General features: G+C 49.1%; 1 protein-coding gene across 1 annotated transcript in view; it reads left to right on the top strand.

Annotated features, from left to right (window-relative positions):
- chchd3a (coiled-coil-helix-coiled-coil-helix domain containing 3a) overlaps positions 1-7867 on the top strand; it is a 60774-nt gene extending 52907 nt beyond the window's left edge. The window contains exons 8-9 of the mRNA XM_048268792.1: positions 2513-2648; positions 6998-7867. Coding sequence (XP_048124749.1) covers positions 2513-2648; positions 6998-7021 — 160 coding nt within the window. The 3' untranslated portion in view covers positions 7022-7867. The remainder of the gene's footprint in view (positions 1-2512; positions 2649-6997) is intronic.
- Positions 7868-20257: the final 12390 nt, after the last annotated feature.

The following is a 20257-nucleotide window of genomic DNA, read 5'->3' as shown; positions in this document are numbered from 1 at the left end:
TAAATTAAATTCATTTTACCCAAGAGTATAAAACTGCAGTGACTGCGGTGACTAGCATCTGAGATTTACTGCAGTGGCTCCGTTTGTGACTTCCCAGCACCTATTTATGTTGGGGGTGCGAACCGTGGCTACGCCGAGCGTAAAGTTAACATCTGCACGGACATATGATGGATGTGGATGGGTGGAGGAGTGGTGCTGCCGCTCGTGTCCTCGCCAGCATCTGAGCTCCTGTGTGTCTCCCCAAGGAACTCTGGGAGAGGAGCTGTGCGCGGCCAGAAAAAAAAACAGTCTCTCCATTTCTCTCTCTCTTTTTTATGTCCTCATTTTTCTCGTTTTTTTTCTCTCCCTTGTTTTTTTTTCCACCTCTTAGAGTGTGAGCTTCTGAGTCTTTCTGTATCCCTCGTTCATTCTCTCTCTCATCTGTTTTTGCTCTTTTTTTGCTCTCGCCCTCTTTCACTCGCTCTCAAATGGTGGAGTCGTGCCTCAATCAGCAAACAGATGAGGCACCCACTCCACTGTTTAAAGAAGAGGGGAAGTAATTAGCTGGTAAATAGCATATATTAGCATTTCCCCCAAGACGCTGTGAAGCAGTGTAATAAAGGGAAACAATAGAAAGGTTGAAAATAAACACAGAGAGGGTTTTTCTTGTGATTTATTTCATGGCTGGAAATGAGAGAGACAGAGCCGCTCAAATGTGCTTTGCTAATGACTCCAAAGTGTGTTGTCGCGTTGAGCAAATATTTTCGTCAGCAGTCTTTGCATTTGTTCGATCATTACTTTGAACCAGTGTAAGTGTTTCTGACAGACTGCAAGGGTTGGAAGGAGCTACATTATTGATGCTCACAAATGACATGTAAATGACTTTCCACACCGAGATCTTGGGGAGCGTTTCAAGTTTTGCTTCTAAGACACGGATGGGAGTCAACTGGGACCACATCTGTCGGCAGCTGTGGCTGCAGCAGCAGCAACCCACCTCTGCAGTGTGTGTGCCATATCAGCTAATGAGCGGGTGCCGCTCTCTCTCCTTCGGAGTGCCAACTAGTGGGGTGATTTCTCACTTCGCTGGGCCCCCAGCCTCCACCACCACCACTACTGCTCTACTGCTACCCAGGCTTCCATAATTCTCTCCCCGAGTCAGTAGCCTGGCAGATAGCGTTGTGCTGCCAGGGGCCTGCAGCGTGCCGGCGCGCAGTGGTGTGCACCAGGGTGTGCTAAAAAGGTGTTACTGGTCATTGGGCTTAAGGCTATTAGTCAAATAGCGCCATACTGTGTGGCTCTGTGTGTGTGTGTGTCTGTCTATATATATATATATATAAAGCCATGTGGTCTGCACAGGTGTTCTGGCCTCTCGTACACTGTACACACATCCACGTCCCGCATAGTAATTATATATCCTCATACATAAACAATGTTTATACTCTTGGGTTTGCCCACTTGTGTGTAGTCCATATGTGTATAGTGGAGTTGTGTTTATGCCTTAGGTGGTGGCCATTGACGTCTTAACTGTGGTCTTGGTGTGGCGTAGCCATGCATACTCTGCCACTAAAATGACTAATGCTGGTGTCGTGAGGTCAATTGTCATCCAAAGCAGATCAATACTGATCAATTGTGCTATTGAGTGGTGATGGATCAAAGTTAATAAAGCTCCAAAAGCTGTCTTAAACGTCACATTCAACACTGTCTGATTTTAATAGCTTAAGATGGCTTATACAGTACAAACAATCTCTATGAACAATCTTTGCTTGTTTCATCAGTTGGAACGTGTATAATATAATTAAACTTTGAGTGCATTTGTATTTTATAATTAAAATGTGCCTCTTACTTGTCCTTTTCTCCCATCGATCTCTTCCCCTCTCTCTCTCGCCTGGGTAGCGAAGGTAGGAGTAGTGTTTTCTTTTCAATTTTTCATTGAAGGGGTTGAATACAAGGCCAAAAGGGAAGTGTGTTTTGTCAATTTTTGTTGGGTGCAGCAAAAATGGCAATTTGGTTGTCAAGGAAGTACAAGATGGCGGGGCGAGTTTCAACCAATCCTGTGGAGATTTTTAGGGGGTGGTGGGGGGAGAATCAAGTCTGAATATGCTTTTTACAGGATGGTTGATGACATTGAGAGCTTTCTGGCGGTATGGGGGGTTGCTGTGTGAAGGTGGGGAGGATGGGCAGGTTGTTTTCAACATATGAATCTGCTCTGCAAGCCCTGTGATGTTTCTTTTTAACTTGTAACTTGTATGTGTTTTTAACATGTTTTTATTGTGTAGTGGTTAAACACCTGATATTGTTTCAATAAAGGAGTGTTAAGCCTCTCTCTCTCTCTCTCTCTCTCTCTCTCTCTCTCTCTCTCTCTCTCTCTCTCTCTCTCTCTCTCTCTCTCTCTCTCTCTCTCTCCCTCTCCTCTCTCTCTCTCTCTCTCTCTCTCTCTCTCTCTTCTCTCTCTCTCTCTCTCTCTCTCTCTCTCTCTCTCTCTCTCTCTCTCCTATACCCAAACCTTATGTCTCTCTCTCCCTCTCCCTCCTAGGCGGTTTGAGATCAGTCCAGTGTGTGTTGATCTGCAGGGCCAGATCCTGAAGTGCTACCAGGAGAACACCGGCAAGACCCTGCTCTGCTCCAATATTGCTGCCCGCTACCTACAGTGTGTCAACCAAGCCAAACAGGTGTGTGGGAAACAATCTTAAGATTGTGTTACAATCTTAAAATTGCATGAGATTGTGTTTGTTTTGTACACTTATCAGATAGAGCTACACCTTTGGTACGTTGGTCTGCCAGTAATATTGATATATTATGTCTTTCTTTCAAAATGATATGCTTTCTCATGGCACAAAAAAAGAATAACAAGAAGGTGCTTTGGGCATCGGACATGTAAGTTACGCTTCGAGTAGGCCATCGCTCTGTGGTGGAATAGCTTCGAGTTGGCCATCGCTCTGTGGTGGAATAGCTGTGCTTTTGTTCAGGTGGACTCCAGCCATCCATCTCCTGTATGTAGGACATACTGTAGCAAATTGCATTGGAGGCTGCTGTATATTTTGCTTTCTTGCTTTCCTCCCCTTTTTCTCACTCCCTTACTTTACCTTCTCTCTCTCTCTCTCTCTCTCTCTCTCTCTCTCTCTCTCTCTCTCTCTCTCTCTCTCTCTCCCCTCTCTCTCTCTCTCTCTCTCTCTCTCTCCTCTCTCTCTCTCTCCTCTCTCTCTCTCTCTCTCTCTCTCTCCTCTCTCTCTCTCTCTCTCCTCTCTCTCTCTCTCTCTCTCCTCTCTCTCTCTCTCCTCTCTCTCTCTCTCTCTCTCCTCTCTCTCTCTCTCTCTCCTCTCTCTCTCTCTCTCCTCTCTCTCTCTCTCTCTCCTCTCTCTCTCTCTCTCTCTCTCCTCTCTCTCTCTCTCTCTCTCTCTCTCTCTCTCTCCTCTCTCTCTCTCTCTCCTCTCTCTCTCTCTCTCTCCTCTCTCTCTCTCTCTCTCCTCTCTCTCTCTCTCTCTCCTCTCTCTCTCTCTCCTCTCTCTCTCTCTCCTCTCTCTCTCTCTCTCTCTCTCTCTCTCCTCTCTCTCTCTCTCTCTCTCTCTCTCTCTCTCTCTCTCTCTCTCTCTCTCTCTCTCTCTCTCTCTCCTCTCTCTCTCTCTCTCCTCTCTCTCTCTCTCCTCTCTCTCTCTCTCCTCTCTCTCTCTCTCTCTCTCTCCTCTCTCTCTCTCTCTCTCCTCTCTCTCTCTCTCCTCTCTCTCTCTCTCCTCTCTCTCTCTCTCTCCTCTCTCTCTCTCTCTCTCTCTCCTCTCTCTCTCTCTCTCTCCTCTCTCTCTCTCTCCTCTCTCTCTCTCTCTCTCTCTCTCCTCTCTCTCTCTCTCCTCTCTCTCTCTCTCCTCTCTCTCTCTCTCCTCTCTCTCTCTCTCTCTCTCTCTCTCTCTCCTCTCTCTCTCTCTCCTCTCTCTCTCTCTCCTCTCTCTCTCTCTCTCTCTCTCTCCTCTCTCTCTCTCTCCTCTCTCTCTCTCTCTCCTCTCTCTCTCTCTCCTCTCTCTCTCTCTCCTCTCTCTCTCTCTCTCTCCTCTCTCTCTCTCTCCTCTCTCTCTCTCTCTCCTCTCTCTCTCTCTCCTCTCTCTCTCTCTCTCTCTCTCTCTCTCTCCTCTCTCTCTCTCTCTCCTCTCTCTCTCTCTCTCTCCTCTCTCTCTCTCTCTCTCTCTCTCTCCTCTCTCTCTCTCTCTCTCTCCTCTCTCTCTCTCTCTCTCTCTCTCCTCTCTCTCTCTCTCCTCTCTCTCTCTCTCTCTCTCCTCTCTCTCTCTCTCTCTCTCCTCTCTCTCTCTCTCCTCTCTCTCTCTCTCTCTCTCTCTCCTCTCTCTCTCTCTCTCTCTCTCCTCTCTCTCTCTCTCTCTCCTCTCTCTCTCTCTCCTCTCTCTCTCTCTCCTCTCTCTCTCTCTCTCTCCTCTCTCTCTCTCTCCTCTCTCTCTCTCTCCCTCTCCTGCAATGGTAGTGCGCCGCAACTACCTGTAACCTCTTTAGCATGCGCCCATGACCCGGCGCTCTGCTACCGGCGTGCGTGCAATCCGGACGTTTCTAATCTTGTTAATGTGAAATCTGCCTTGCTCCGAGTGCACAATAATCCGTTATTTTATCAACTTCCAGTGATCAGCGGAGAAAAGCAAAACCGGTGTTCCCTTCATGATATCTGTGGGGAAGAAAAGCTTCAAAGCCTTTACTAAAGTCTCTGCATTGTGTTTTTAGTTTGGTAATAGTAAGGGTTTGTACTGATACTGGGAGGTAGCATTCGTTCGGTTCAGGCGCAGGCATTGATCAGTAGTCTCCCATGAAGACAACCGTAAGTGGTAAACATGGAGAAGACCAACTCGGAGGCAAGGGAAGGAGAAGATGAGGCCAAGATAAGCACACCGTAGCTAAGCGAATAGCGCCCTGCTCAGATGGGACCACTTCACTGCTAATAGGTCGGCATGGTTAAACCTGTCTGTGACCTCCTGTCCTATTTTTGGTTTTGGGGATTAAGCTATTTCTGCAGTGACTAGGTTTCTACGGTGGGAGGTATCTCTCCAGAAAAACGGATGCCGTTTTATTTTAATACTGTCGCTGCATCATCCATGCAACATTAGAGTGGCAGAGGGAACAATGCAGCCATCCAGTGTGGTGAATGGAGATCACTCGTCAGGCAGCTGGCACAACAGGATTACTTGGAAAGCGTTAACAGTCATCATGGGAGAGCTGGAGTGATTTTAGTGAGAAGCCTGTTTGTTAATCCAGCCCTCAGGGCATAAACATGAGACAGAGACAGACAGAGAGAGAGAGAGAGAGAGAGAAAAGAGAGGAAGGATTCACTCAAGAAAAAAAAAGAAGCCTCCCTCACTTTTTTTTTATCAAGAATCCCCCCAACGCCACGAGAGGAGACACGTCGGCGATCAGATAGCCGGGCCGAGGGTCTAGGACCTTCTATGGGGTATTGACTGCTAAAAGGCTGCAAGACAGTGGGACATCATCCCTGGGCCTTTGTCGGGGTAATTACTGCTTGCCTTATCATCGGCCGCTGATAACATTTAGCCCCAGCGCGGCCTTTCATTTCCCCTCAATCACTCGCTAATGCGGAGGCCCGGTGAGCGCCGGCCACTGATAGCAGCGCTGCGCCGAGCTGCACTGCGCCGCCCCGGAGAGGGACAGTCGGAGAATAGGGAGTGAGCGATAAAGCGGTGAAAAGGCAGAAGGGGCCCCCGTCCTTTCTTTCTTTCTCTCTCTCTCTCGCTTTCTCTCTCTGAATGAGGGTTTATCATGGGGGGGATCTGTCCCTCTCTCGGCCGCTCCTCATTCTGCATTCCCAGACAGACTGCAAGCCTCCTTGCTCATCCCCGTCTCTCTCACAGCCTGTCGTTTTATCTGACCCGGTCTCTCTACCCGTCTCTCTTACTCACTCACTCACTCACTCACTCTCTCTCTCTCTCTCTCTCTCTCTCTCCTCTCTCTCTCTCTCTCTCTCTCTCTCACCCTGTTTCATTCTTTCTCTCACTTCCTCTCTCTTATTCTTCCTCCCTCTTTGTCTCTCTCTCTCTCTCTCCCTCTCTCTCTCTCTCTCTCTCTCTCTCGCTAGCTGCTCTTTCCCTGTATGTCTCATTCTTTCCTCAAGTCTCTCATTCTTTCTTTTCCATAGTCATTCTGTTTTTTTCCCCACTTCTCTCTCCTGTTCTCTCGCTCGGAGACGCTTGAAGAAACGTCTCCCCGACAGCTCTTCAGTAACGTTGCATGGCCTTGTTCTGGCTTGGACTACTCATGGTTAGCCGCGGAAAAAAAAAAAGCCTTGATCATATCGCCGGAGCTTTATACAGAAGTCCGAGTCGACTTCCATGTAGAGCATAAAGTCAACTGCCATGTAGAAGACGAGGGAAAGGAGATGTTTTTCCTCTTCACATTTTAGTGAGGTCTTACCGCATTAATCAAGGACTTGGCTTTCTGCTCCAGTGGACGCGGCGCTAGCTAACTTGGACATTGGTTCGGAGTCGTCTGAGCGTGGTTGTGTTTGCGGAGCGGGATTAGCTCGAGCTAATTTGCCATTCCTGCGGGTCGCGCCGGTTAATTTTCGGCCAGGAGATTGGATTGATTTTGCCGCCGTCGAGAAGCAGGAAGGCACCTCGGACATGGATGAATTCAGTCATGAGCGCAGTAATCAATGAGTCCAGGAAGGGGGAAGTAACAACCCCTTTCTCTTTCTCTCTCGCCCTCTCTCTCTCTCTCTCTCTCTCTCTCTCTCTCTCTCTCTCTCTCTCTCTCTAGCTCTTTAGCTTTCTCTCCTTCTCTTCCTTGTTTTGCTGCCCCACTGCTCCCCGAATCACACTGGGGGATTTTATTCTTGGGTATCAGATGCAATAGGCTGTACCAAATGGGTATTGACAGACAGAGAGAGAGAGAGAGAGGGAGTAGTGTGTTAGAGGCGGATCGCCAATGGGAGCTTTCACCTCTCCTCTGGCCTCCCCTCCATCTCTCCTTCACTCCTTCGCCCAACTCATCCCTTCTTTTTGCTTTCTTTCCTCCACAGAACAAGCTGAGGACTGGAGGCTAATCGTTCCACGGCCGGGGTGGGAGGAGCGATTGGTTTCTGAATCGTTGTTATCGGCATTACCGTTCAAACTGACCTGACCCGGAGAAGGCACCACCTGGAGGAGAACACAGAAACCGACCCCGAGAGGACAACAGTCCCACAGTCAAACCCCGTGGCCAGAGAGATGGATGTCCACCCACAACCCCCCCCTTTCTTCCCCTCACCTCTTCACCTGAAACCTTTCCTTCTTTCCTCCCCCACTCCCTCCCTCCATCCATCTCTCCCAACTCCGAGTAAGGGGCAGGGAGAGGGGGATTCGGTTCCACAAACCCAAGAGCACAGCAGTACCGTAGCCGCGGCGCCACCAGCTGACCCGTCCAGAGGACCCGCACGGAAGATCACGCCCTGCACCTGGAGGCGCCAGCCAGGCAGCCAAGGAGAACACTAACAATAAACAAACAAACAAACAAACAAAAAATGTGAAAGACAAATCATGTCACCGAGCCCTGACTCTTCGCCTCGCCGCCCCAAACAAACCTGCTAGCTAGCGCATCAGATCATTTTACACACCCTGCAGTCTACGATAGCCACATTTCACACACACACCCACACCTACACACACACACGGAACAGTTTGTAGGTCGCCGCAGCCACACACCCAGCTACACCCACTACTCCACCCGTACCCCGCCCTTCTGTCTCCTTTCATGTTTCGTTGCACTAGTCCGCACATGCTACCCGTAGATTCCTCATCTGTGTACGTACGTGTGTGTGTGTCACTTTAATAATGTATCTGCCTTGTTTTGCTTTCATGTGCACGAGTCGAGCCCCATCAGTGGGGGAAAATAAACACCATAATAATGTAAACCTCTCTTGGTGTGTCCCTTCAATTTGTCATCTCTGGGTCTCCCTGAGATGTCTGCCAGTGTGTGTTTTGCCTGTCAGAGGTGACATGCGATGACAAGTTGATTGTTGTCTTTCATGTGCTCTTTTCCTGCTGCCGTTGCTTCTTCCACTTTCTGCAGGCTCTTAAACGGACAAGATATTGGAAGATACCAGGACCTCGCCAGCAAAGATGCTGTTATTGCTTTCTGGTGCGCTCTCCTCCCTTGGGGATGTTCTATTCCTCCCTCTTTCTTTTCTTTCTTTTGGTCTTATTCATCACTTCCTTCCTCTTCTCTTCTCTTGCTCATCATCGGTCTGTCCTGTTGGCTGTTGGAAGAGTAGCCCATCTCTTGGGAGTCACTGGTAGAGCCGCCAGTTGTTCGGAGGAGCCGATCTCTCTCTCTCCCTCTCCCCCCTCTCTCTCTCTCTTGTTCTCTCTCTATCGCTCTCTCGTGTGTGAGTGAAACTGGCCCCTCCCAGCGTGAGTCACTAATGCTGAGGCCGCTTCTTCACGCCTGCTGCCCTCGCTGCCCAGCGCTCAAAAACACCGAAAATTCTCGTCCATGTACACACACACGCACACACGCACACATGCAGCACACACACACACACACACACACACACACACACACACACACTCCATGCATAAATACACTCACTAACTCTCAAACACACACATGAATGCACACACACAAATTGCTTTATTAGAAAACGCCAGAAACCATTTTGCAGCACACACACACACACACACACACACACACACACACACAAATAAATATGCAGATCCCTGAAACCGCTTTATTTGGATTTGATTTAGTCTCCAGAACACTGCTGAATACCCAGCTGCCCCTGCTCTTGGGTTGGGATTACCATTGATGTCCATGCACTGACCAATGGCTCTGGAGTCCAGTAGCCCCCCCCGCCCGGCCCATGGTGCTCACCATGCTCCGTCGCTCCCCAGCCATGGTTCATCACGCCACCATAATGGCTTCGGCAGCCGCCCGCAGAGCGAGATGGAGGGAGACGGCGGAGGAGAGCGAGATGGATGGCGATAGCCGGAGCATCCGTCCTCTTTGTGTCTAATCCCGCCGTACCGGTGCTTTATCGCGCCTCTCTTCTCGGGGGCTTCCTCCGGAGTCGCGCCGAGCAGCTGCCTGTCCACCAGACCAGAGAGGCCTAGCGAGACGGACAGTTTTCAGTAATCCCCCCTCTCTCTCTCTCCCCGGCCTTCTCTGCCTCTCTTTTTTGGTCCCTTTCACCCTCCTTCACTCTCTCCATGGTCTCTCACTTCAGTGTCTTATGATAGGAGCTCACTGTCTCCTTTCAGAGCATCCTCTGTGCTCTGCTGCTTTTTTTTTTTAAATGTGCCTTCTCTCCTCCATCTATCTCTTCATTCATCTGTTTCTCCATCTCCTCCATCCATCTTGTGCCATTCTCATCTTGACTGACCTGGGTTGGCTGCCGCCCCTTATCGCGTTTGCGCGTTTATCAGAGATTACTCCTCTCTCATCCCCCCGTTCCCACCTCTCCGCTTCTCTCTCTCTCTCTCTCCTTTTCTTCTCTGCCAATGCGGCCTCTCATTCATAGCCGCCGTCATCTCCCATCTCTCTCTCACACACACACACACCCTCCTTCATTCTCACTTTCTCTCGGTCACCTGCTCCATTTCTTTATCTCTCTTACTCCTTCAGCTTCACTTCTCTGTCTCCCTCTATCTCCATTTCTCAATATCTCCTCCCTCCCTCTCTCTCTCTCTCTCTCTCTCTCTCTCTTCCTCAGCATGTGTCAATGGTGCTGATTAATCGAAGGGGAATCGGCAGCAGCAGCAGCTGTGCTCCCTTGTTGAGTCTTACTCCGTTCTCCACACAGGGATTTCTATCTTCTCACACACACCCCCCCACACACACACACACACACCACCACCTTTTACTCCTGGGACTCTGCAGTTAAATGGGAATCCATTGGTGTCTCTCTCTATCTAACTTAATTTCTTCTCTGTGCTTCTTAACAGCACCTTTTTCCTTCTAAATCCGTCCCTCCCTCCTTCTCTCTCTTTGCCTTTTTCAACTTCAATCACAATCCCTCCCCCTTGTTTGTCTGGTGGTTGGCCTCCATTTTGTTCAGAGACTGGCTTTCTTGAGGTGCAGCCCTCGAGGTTTTTTTTTCTTCTGCGATTTCTTTCCCCCTCTCTCTTTACCTTGTGTTGTCCTTCCCTCTCGCCTCGATGTAATCGATGAGAGCCACTCGGCAAGAGGGATTGCCTTCTCGGGCCACCTAGTGCCATAAGACGTGCCTCCTCTCTTTCTCTCTCTCTTTCTTTCTCTCTCTCTCTCTCTCTTTCTCTCTCTCTCTCTCCCCCCACTCTCCTGTTTTCCCTCTACCTCTCCATCCTCTGTCCATCTCTCACACTTTCTGAACACGAGTCTCCTCCACAAGTCTCCACGATTCTCAGTTGGCATGATTGGTCAGCTTACATCATGTGCCAGGGTTTTCCACTGGTGGGCTTAATGACCAAAACTTCCGGCTTCCTCGAAAACGACAACCGTCTCGAGTCCCTTGGCGATGCTCTGGGAGTTGTTCCAAGGAGCACCGTGGCGACATGTGGCAATCACATCTGCATCTTTGCCTTTCTCATGAGCTTTCACATTTTCTCGCTCTCCTCCTTCTCGCTCTCTGTCACCCTCTCTTTCTCTTTCTCTATCCTGGGAGCCGTCGTTCCAGTCCCATCTTCCTTTTCCATCTCCCCTTTCCCGCCACTGCTCTGTGGGTCTGTCGAATCAATTCCGAGAGCCGTCTCCCTCCCCCGTGGGGTGTCTGCCTGAATCAGCACCACGGGCAGCCAGTGACGGTTTGGCGGGAGGTGATTAAGCCCTCAGCGGACCAATGAGGTGTGGCCGTCTGTCATCCATGCTCTCTTGAGGGGAGGGCACAACAAAAGCAGCCTTAAACACCAAGAATTCTCTCTGGCACCCCTGAAACACAACCCACACACACACACACACACACACACACACACACAGACACATTCTTCCTGTCTTGCCGTTCTGGCCCGCCAGTGGGGCGACACACTGTTCATTATTTTAATGGGGAGGCAGATGGCAGCCTCTTCTATAGGCACCGTTAGCCTGATGGCTCTATTCATCACGCCTCTACATCCTCCCAACGTCTTCCTCAAATTATTTATAAACTGCAGGCCCTCTTGCTCTCTCTCCTCTCTCCCTCTCTCATTCTCTTCCTCTCCATCTCTGCTCTCTCCCTCACACTCTCTCCATCTCTCTTTCCTGTTCCCTCACTTCATCTGTCTTTCTTTCCCCCCTCCATCTCTCTCTCTCTCTCTCTCATTCCTCTCCTCGAACTCCCTCTCAGCTGCTGGTAGCAGATCCACCATTTTGGAATAATCAGTCAGGTGAATCAGTGGCCTGGAAGGGACAAAAAAAAAAGTGTTCCCATTTTTTTTCTTTAGCTCTTGTATCCAATCGCACAGGAATGTGCTACATTTATGTTAAGTACGGCAGAGCAAAGTTAGTGCAGTGGAAACTTCGAGAGCCTCCTCTGCCCTCCTCCTCAACTCAGAGGTTGTTTTAATTGACCCACCAAATTTCCCTGAAACGTTCATTTTAATTGTTGCTAATGTAATTCGGCAGAAGATTGGGAGTGCGAAGCGGTAATTGAATAAGGTTAAATAATGCATAAATGAGTCTCTCATTGTCCTTGCATTAAGCTAAGGGGATCCGCAGTGAAAGGGCTTATCTGTGCTCTAAGTAATAGCATGGGGGCCAGGGACTGAGTGTGTGGAGGGGAGAGTTGAGCGGGTAAACTCTGGCAGAAAGAAAGGGAGGCCTATTATCTGCACCTGGTCTTTTGACTCTTCCCTGTGCTCAGGTATGTCATGATGAGATGCTTCCTAAAAGTGGGGCCCGACTGACAACAAGGGATGGGGTGGTGGGGTTTTCACCGGATTTAGGACGAGTCCATTCCAGTGGCTAATGAATGAAGTTGATGGCGTTTTTAATGGATTTATTCAATGAACCCAGAGCTACAGACTGCTGTGCTTATTTGTTCGAATTTCTAGTCTTGCTTCCGCTCTCTAATCATCCAAATGCAGGAGTACACTTGTACTGCCTATGCTATGGCAGAGAAATGTTATTAGAACTTATTGTGTGTGTGTGTGTGCGCGTGCGTGTGTGTGTGTGTGTGTGTGTGTGTGTGCATGCGCGTGCGTGCGCAGTGGCCAAGGTTGCGCTTGACTCACATGTGCTCTCCCGAGATTGGAGGCACAATAATGAACTTGAGCACACTGTCAGCAGCCTGACCTTGAGGAGTTGAAGCGAACAGAGTTCAGTCAGGGTGAAAGTTTTATTTAAGAAGCTAAGCTCAGTGTTTTGTGTGTCTGTGTATGCGTGTATGTAAGTGTGTGTGTGTTTGTGGGAGAATATGTGGGAGAGAAAATAGGCGGCTTTTCAAACAGCACAAAATGAAGGCCTTGAGATGAACTGTTCCCAGTAAAAGTGTTCGCAGTAGAGGCAGGTAATAGGAGTAATTACTCTAATAGCACCTTGCACGTCTTAAGCACTTTTCATTACAAACTAATCGCATGGCACTTGGCAAATAATTCTTTACACCGCCACCTCACTGCCAGCAAGTTAAACAAACACTGTCAGGGAAAAATATGGGGAGAAATTGCAGAAAAGTAGCTTTGATATGCCAAGGATTGATGCTTAAATTAATATGGGTCGACGTCTAGGGAAATTACAGTATGCACTTTGAACTTCTGCTCTTTGTGGGGACTTAATGAGTCAGTGGTGCTGGATCAGATCTGACTGCGATCTGCTGCAGATCTATAGCCGATCTGTTCCTGTGTCAGCTGCTATCTGTAATAGCATGAGGGTTTAACATTGGCTAGTTTGCTTCACAGCTTTGTGTAGTAGCCTATCTCACTGAGCCTCAGCACAGATTCACACTGATACAATCACATTGGTGTGCACGGAAGCAAGGCACTTCTTCAAGCACCCGTTCGAGTGCTTAAGGGCGAAGAGCAGGAGGAATTGAAGAACTCCATCGATCCCCCCAGCGACCCGCGCTGATTTGTCACCATGAGAAAGGTCACTCCGAGTCGACGTGGACGAATAGCGGCCCCTTTACTCTACATAGAGACAAACAATTCAGCCGAGGAGAAGAGACAAACATGCATCACTATGCAACTCACAGAGATTAATGAACGCAGCAGCTTCCAAAATTGAAACATCAATATCAGTCAAAGTGCATGATTAAGGCACTATTTAAAAGCAACGCTCATAGCTGCCATGGGAATAAAGCAATTTGGCCCAGAGAGTGGTTGGGCACCTTCCATATAATCAAATGAAACTATTCCACAGCGGATATATTGCAATGTAGTGCTATTGAATCCACAGGTGCTTGGCAAATCCCAGGTTTTCCTCAGCAGGTTTTATGGAGTTGAGCAGCATGGTATATGACCATGATTGCCACCCACTTTTCACTGCTTGGTGCATTGTGTGAAATGACCCTACAATAAGCCTGTGCCAGCATTGGACGGGAAATCCCCTTTTCTTCCCTGCATCCCCTGGAAGCGGAAAATAAACTGATTCTCCATCCCCGCTCTGGAACTCTTGTTCGTGAAAATTGGACAGACTTCCTCCTCGGCTGCTTGTCGCTCAGACCAGACGGTACCCAAACAGCCAGTTTTATTTTTTTTTAAGACTCCTTGACTCCTATGTTAGTGGATAGTGCCAATGACTTCCACCACCCTATCTTCTCTGGCTTCCCTTTCTGCTGCATTCAGCCACACCGACAGCTAGAGGGATGCCGCACCTCCATGTACGGGTTGTTTGACTCGTGTCATGATTATTTCAGCGTGCCCGATTCCAGAGAGAGTGTGAGAATGACATGGACACAGAGAGGCGGAGAGAGTAAAGCCCCGGGCCTGCCTGCTCGCCTCGGAGAGAGAATGTAGCAGGCGGCGCAGTCTGGAGACAGCCCAGCTCTCCTATGAATTATGAAGGGACACTTCACTCTCACACAGACACCTACTGCACCTCAAACCAGCAGCAATCTAACACCGCTCACACTGTCAGTGTGTCAGCGGGGATCTCTGTCTCTCCCTCACACACACACACTCACACACACACACACTTACACACACAACATGCTTCATTTCTGTGTGCTTGACTTAGGGCTTTGATCTGTACACACAGGCCTGTGTTACAGTACACCAGTGCTGAGAGGGAGTCAACCATGGCCGCCTCTACAGAATGTCAGTGTATTGCTTTCTTGGCTCTTTTTATTGGTCTTTACCCAGGGGGCTTAGGGCCACTGCCAGGGGCCTGACAGGAGAAAAATGGCGTTCGCAAACAATCTGCACCCTCCACTACACCTGCATAATTTCTGTTTGATGTTCTGTCGGGCCCTGTGGTTTTTAAGGGTGCCATGTGTCTTTTTCTCTCTTTCTCTCTCTCTATGCTATTTATGTCCTCTCTCTCTCTCCCCCCCAATCCATATAGCTCGTAATCGTAGTCATCTGTTCCCATATCTGCCCTTGCATCACCTCTCAACACCGACCTCATTCAGCCTGTCCACACATGGAAGGATGTGGTGTTATCTCCACACACACACATACACACAGACAAAGACACACACATTCACTCATACCTTTACACACACACACACACACACACACACACACGCACACACACACACACACACATACGCTGAGCACTGCAGCACGTAGCCTGGGGGAGCACTAGCGCAAGGTCACTGTCAGTCTGGCCCATTGTTTTCCTCCCGTGTCTGAGGGGCGCATTGTTGTAGCTTTCAATCCTCTTTTTTTTATTATCCTTATTGATTGAGACAGTGTGGAGGACCCTGCCCAGCGCTGGGAGTCCTCTCCCCCCAAAAGCCCCAGCGAGAGGACGGGAGAGGAGAGCAGGGGAGGGGAGGGTGCCCATTAATGCCCAATAGGATGGTGCTTCACTCAAGTGAGCAAATCCTAATCAAGAGCCAATCAGAGATGGCGTGTGGGAGATGGCTAATGATGGCTTAATTACCATCAACCCTTTTTTTTTTCAGTAACCATAATCACGGTTAAATATTTATAAGGGAATGATCTTTTGTTTGGACTTGACCTTTTCTCTAGTGCTCATTAACATGGGTGTTATTAGCTTGTTTTAATTCTTTTTCCCCCTCTGTGTTTTTCTGTCTGCCTGTCCTGAGGCAGGTTATTGATTTCGATTGTGGTGATGGCGTGGCGTGTGCCACAAACGCTAGCTCGCCCCGGCGAATAGATGGCACTTGTGTTGTGTTGGGTTTCGTCGTGAAAACGCCTTTAGGTGATGAGGTTTTGTGTGTGGAGAGAGAGGGGGGGAGAATTGTTCCCACACAACAGCAAGCCTTTGAGACTTATCTGCAGTGAAGAGCATTGTCTTTAATCGACTGGGGGAGAGAAATAGCCTCATATCCTCAACACTGGTGTGTGTGTGTGTGTGTGTGTGTGTGTGTGTGTGTGTGTGTGTGTGTGTGTGTGTGTGTGTGTGTGTGTGTGTGTCCTTGTCTGTGTTACTGAGTGCTTTTCTTTGTGCCTCCGGTGCCTTGATTGACCAGAGAGATTGGATTGGATTTTTGTTGTGTGTTATCGCAGGACACACACACACTCACACACTCACATACACTCATGGTGCCTTGAGCCCACCCCAGCAGGTCCCTCAGCGCCCCACTCCCCTCTGGTCAGTCCCGGTCTCACCCCACTGGGGTCCAGCATGCCCCCAATCTCAGGGAGCACCACAGATAGCATTTTTCTCTTCTGCTCTTTCTCTTCAATTTGTTTCTATCTTGATCTTTCTGTCTCACTCTCTCCTTATTCTCTCCCTCGTCTTTCCCTCTCGTCTCTCTCTCTCTCTCTCTTTCCCCCTCACATCTTTCTCTCTCTCTCACCATCTCTCTCTCTCTCTCTCTCTCTCTCACCCTCTCTCTCTCTCTTTCCCCCTCACATCTCTCTCTCTCACCATCTCTCTCTCTCTCTTTTCCCCCTCACATCTTTCTCTCTCTCTCTCACCCTCTCTCTCTCTCTTTCCCTCTCACATCTCTCTCTCTCACCATCTCTCTCTCTCTCCCTCTCTCTCCCCTGTTGTATTGATGTTTTATTGGTGAACACTTTGTTTTGTGCTCGCCTCTCCTCTCCAGTGTTCCGGAGGACTGATTCTGCTGTTAAGGCACACTGCCTGCTGGAGAGAGGGGAGAGAGCCTGCAAGGACTGCTGAATCCACCACACACACACACACACACACACACACACACACACACACACACACACACACACACACACACAATTCTTGTATACTCCACACACGACAACCTAACTCCAATACACACATAGAACATCTTACACATGCCTAGACATCCACATAGACACAGACGTGTTTAGCCTACCTATGCATCAGAGGCCAAAAACAATCCCATGCAGAAATACACATACAGTCAGCCACAGACACACTGTTTGCATGAACACACAACATGTAAACCACAGGGGAACTGGAAAAGGTTTTTGCATACACAACAGTCACATGGGATCTGAGAGCAAAGGCTACTTCTCATGTTTTTCTCTCTCTTTCACCCCCCTCTCCTTTCCCATTAAAATATGCCCTCTACAGAGATGTCAATCAAATGTGTACCTTGGCTTGTGTGTGTATGTGTGTGTGTATGTATGTGTGTGAGAAAGTTGTATGTGGCTATGTGTGTGTGTGTGTGTGTGTGTGTGTGTGTGTATATGTATATATATATATGAGTTGTGTGTGTGTATGTGTGTGAGAGAGTTGTATGTGGGCATGTGTACGTGTGTGTGTGAGTCATGTGTGTGTGTGTGTGTGTTCTGGAATCCATCTCCCTCAGCCCATCCTGTGGAGCCGCTGGCCCTCTGCGGCTCTCTGCTCTCCATTAACCCTTTGCGTAATGACTCCAGCCACAATCGATATGCTTACAGGCGCACAAATCCTTCAGCGTCGCCGCTGCCATTTGAACAGCGCTGATCTGCAGACAGGTTTTTACAGCACCCCGAGGCCCTCTCAGGCAGCCACTGTCACACTCCACAGATCCTGGATCAGCCGAAGGTGGGGGACCAGACCAAAATTGACGCCACCGCCGCTGGCCCGTGCAGTTTCTTACTGCTGCTGTTTGTTTTGAATTGCGCCATATTTCACACGTGTGGATGGATGGGCAGGTCGCGCACAACACCAAAGTAAAATAGATGCTCATTTCGGAGTGCGCTGACCCCCGGAGCAACCTCGCCAGGGATTTATGTGTCATGTCTGTGGGGTTGGTGGTGAGTGTGTGTGAGAGTGCGTTGGTTGTTTATGAGGAGGTGTGCTTGCGGGTGTGTTTTGTAAGGAGGTGGGTTGTGTGTGTGTGTGTGTGTGTGTGTGTGTGTCTGTCCTGATGGCTCCATTACAGAGTCGTTTGGGGCCCAATCCCACCCACCGTCTGCTGCGGTATGCTGTCATTAGCATATGCCAAGTGTGATGCGTAAAGCACTCTGCTGCTGAGAACATATCAGTGCTAATGCTACTCTCTCTCTCTCTCTCTCTCTCTCTCTCTCTCTCTTTCTGTGACACTTTACTTATTTCTCCCTCTCTTGCTCTCACTGTGACTTGATCTCTTCATCTTTTTTACTCCCTGTATTCTTCACTCAGCCCCCCCCCATTTTCTCTCTCTCTCTCTCTCTCTCTCTCTCTCTCTCTCTCTCTCTCTCTCTCTCTCTCTCCATTTTGGGGCTTTTTTCATTTTCCTCTTTGTTCTGCATTAGTCTTGGTAAGACACGCACAAATCGAGGTATGCACTCGCTGGAAAGCTTTTAGAAGTCCACCTCGGGTTGCAGCTGCCAGGATGATGTGGCCAGTGAGATAAATGGCCTGTGATGGCTTTTGGGTGCATATCTAAGCGAGTCCTTCTGTAACATGAACCCAGTGGACGACTCCCCCCAGGGACAGTGGAGGGAGGAAGCGTAGTGTCTTGGCCTTACTGGTACTTACATTCCATTTCCTAAATTGACCACATGATCCACATGGAGTCCAGTCAATACATACTGTAGTTGTTGCCAACAATTTGTAGATGTGTCTCTGTGCTTCAGAGAGATGGACACAGAGAGAGTAAGCGCCATTTGTGTTCTCTAAGCTGGACATGAGTATCTAACAACCTGTATGTTCGTCTACCCAAGGAAAAGAGCATGTGTTGCCATGTCCAGTTGTGTCCAGCTGTGTCTGTAGCTGCGTGCGCTGTGTGCTTTGTGTTCTGGGCCGGGTTCAGGTGCGTGGTGCCGGAGACACGGTGGCAGTAATGAGAGCCTTCAGGAGCAGGAGCGGGGCAGCCAGCCATAAATTGTATTATCTACTTATTTATTTTGGGCCCACACTCAATTGACTCTCAATTGGTCACAACAACCTCCTGGACAGTTGCAGAGTGTGACGCTACTTCATCCTTATTAGCATGGGGGGTGCGGGGGGGGGGTGGTACTGGCCGCTGGCCGCTGGCCTGAGCCACGTAGAGAACGCCCCTGTGTAGAGAACGGCCTGTACAACACCCCCCCAAACCACACTGCTCTGACTGTCCCTCTCCCAATCTATCTGACTGTTGCTCAGTCACTGTCTCTGTCTCTACAGGTCACTCAGCTGTCATTTCTAACCCTTGACATTCATTTGTTTTTTGTTTTGTTTCCTCTCTGTGTGTGTGCGTGCGTGTCTGCGTGCGTGCGTGTGTGTGTGTGTGTGTGTGTGTGTGTGTGTGTGTGTGTGTGTGTGCGTGTGGTGTGCGGCATGCGTGCGCGTGCAAAGTGTGCGTGCAGCGTGTGTGTGTGCGTGTGTATGTGTGTGTGCGTGTGTGTGTGTACGTGTGTGTACGTGTGTGTGTGTGGGTGCGTGCTTGCGTGCAGACCTTACACACCCCCAGTGCAGAATCCTCTGTTTCTGCTTCAGTGGCTGTGTACTCCTGCAGGGCATTTCAGCCCAATCAGAATAGAGGATCATTCCCTCTCGCCACAACTCTCTCTCTCTGCACATCTCTCTCTCTCCCTCTCTCTCTCTCTCTCTTTGCACATCTCTCTCTCTCTCCCTCTCTCTCTCTCTCCTTCTAATCACCCCTTCCATAGGGGCTTCTACAAGTGGTTTATTACTACAATGAGTTGCATTCTATTTCTGTTTACGTGTGTCTTACATTACATGTGTGTGTGTGTGTGTGTGTGTGTGTGTGTGTGTGTGTGTGTCTAGGTGTGTCTAGGTCTATCTTTCATATTTGTCTATGTACAGTATGTGCCGCATATGTGTGAATGTGCAGTATGTTAAATGTTAAATGTTTATTTTTTTAATGAAAGTCTCATAAGATAAGATGTGTGTGTGTGTGTGTGTGTGTGTGTGTGTGTTCTTGGATGGTGTGATGGTGTCTGTGGAGCTGAGGCTCAATAGCGCAGGAGGGGGGAGGAGGCTGAGGATTGATTATTGAGTGTTGCTCTGGAGGTGTCAAAAGGCATCAGTGCTGGAGCGCAGCACAAGGAGTCCACCCCCCCCTCTCTCTCTCTCTCTCTCTCTCCCTCTCTCTCTGTCTCTCTCTCTGTCTCTCTGTCTCTCTCTCTCTCTCTCTCTCTCTCTCTCTCCCCCCCAACAGGCAGCCCTCCCTACTGCCACAGACAGGCCAGAGGGCAGGAGGGACGAGGCCGAGGGTGTCCTATACAGACACCGAGAAGAAGGGAAGAGTTTCTAAACAAACACGAGGAGAACGAGAGGGAAGAGGAGAACTGGAGAGAGGGCTGGAGAGGAGTTGATGCTGGAGGGGATGGAAGATACACAAGTGAAAGTGACTAAACAAGAAGAGCCAAGGAAACAACAACAACAACAACAACAACAAAAAAACAAAGCACAGGCAGAAAGAAGGGAAGGAGATCAGCAGATAACAGATCCTGACAGAAGAGAAGACAAAGGTAGAGAGAGAGAGAGAGAGAGAGAGAAAAGAGGGATAGAGGGAGAGAGAGAGAGAGAGAGGATAGGGATATATATATATATATAGATATATGGGAGAGGATAGAGGAGAAAGAGAGAAAAGAGGGAGAGAGAGGATAGACAGAGGAGAGAGAGAGAAAAAAAAAGGGAGAGAGAGAGAGGAGAGAGAGAGAGAGAAAAGAGGGGGATATAGGGAGATAAGAGAGAGAGAGAGAGAGAGAGAGAGAAAAAGAGGAGAGAGGGAGAGAGAGAGAGGAGAGAGCATATATATATATATAGAGAGAGAGAGAGAAAAAGAGGGAGAGAGAGGAAAAGGGAGGGAGAGAGAGAGAGAGAAAAGAGGGAGAGGGAGAGGAGAGAGAGAGAAAGAGGGAGAGAGGAG

This window comes from Alosa alosa, chromosome 17, assembly GCF_017589495.1.
Source record: "Alosa alosa isolate M-15738 ecotype Scorff River chromosome 17, AALO_Geno_1.1, whole genome shotgun sequence".
NCBI lineage: Eukaryota > Metazoa > Chordata > Actinopteri > Clupeiformes > Clupeidae > Alosa > Alosa alosa.
Note: the sequence above shows the minus strand (reverse complement) of the source record. Positions and strands in the feature narration are given on the sequence as shown.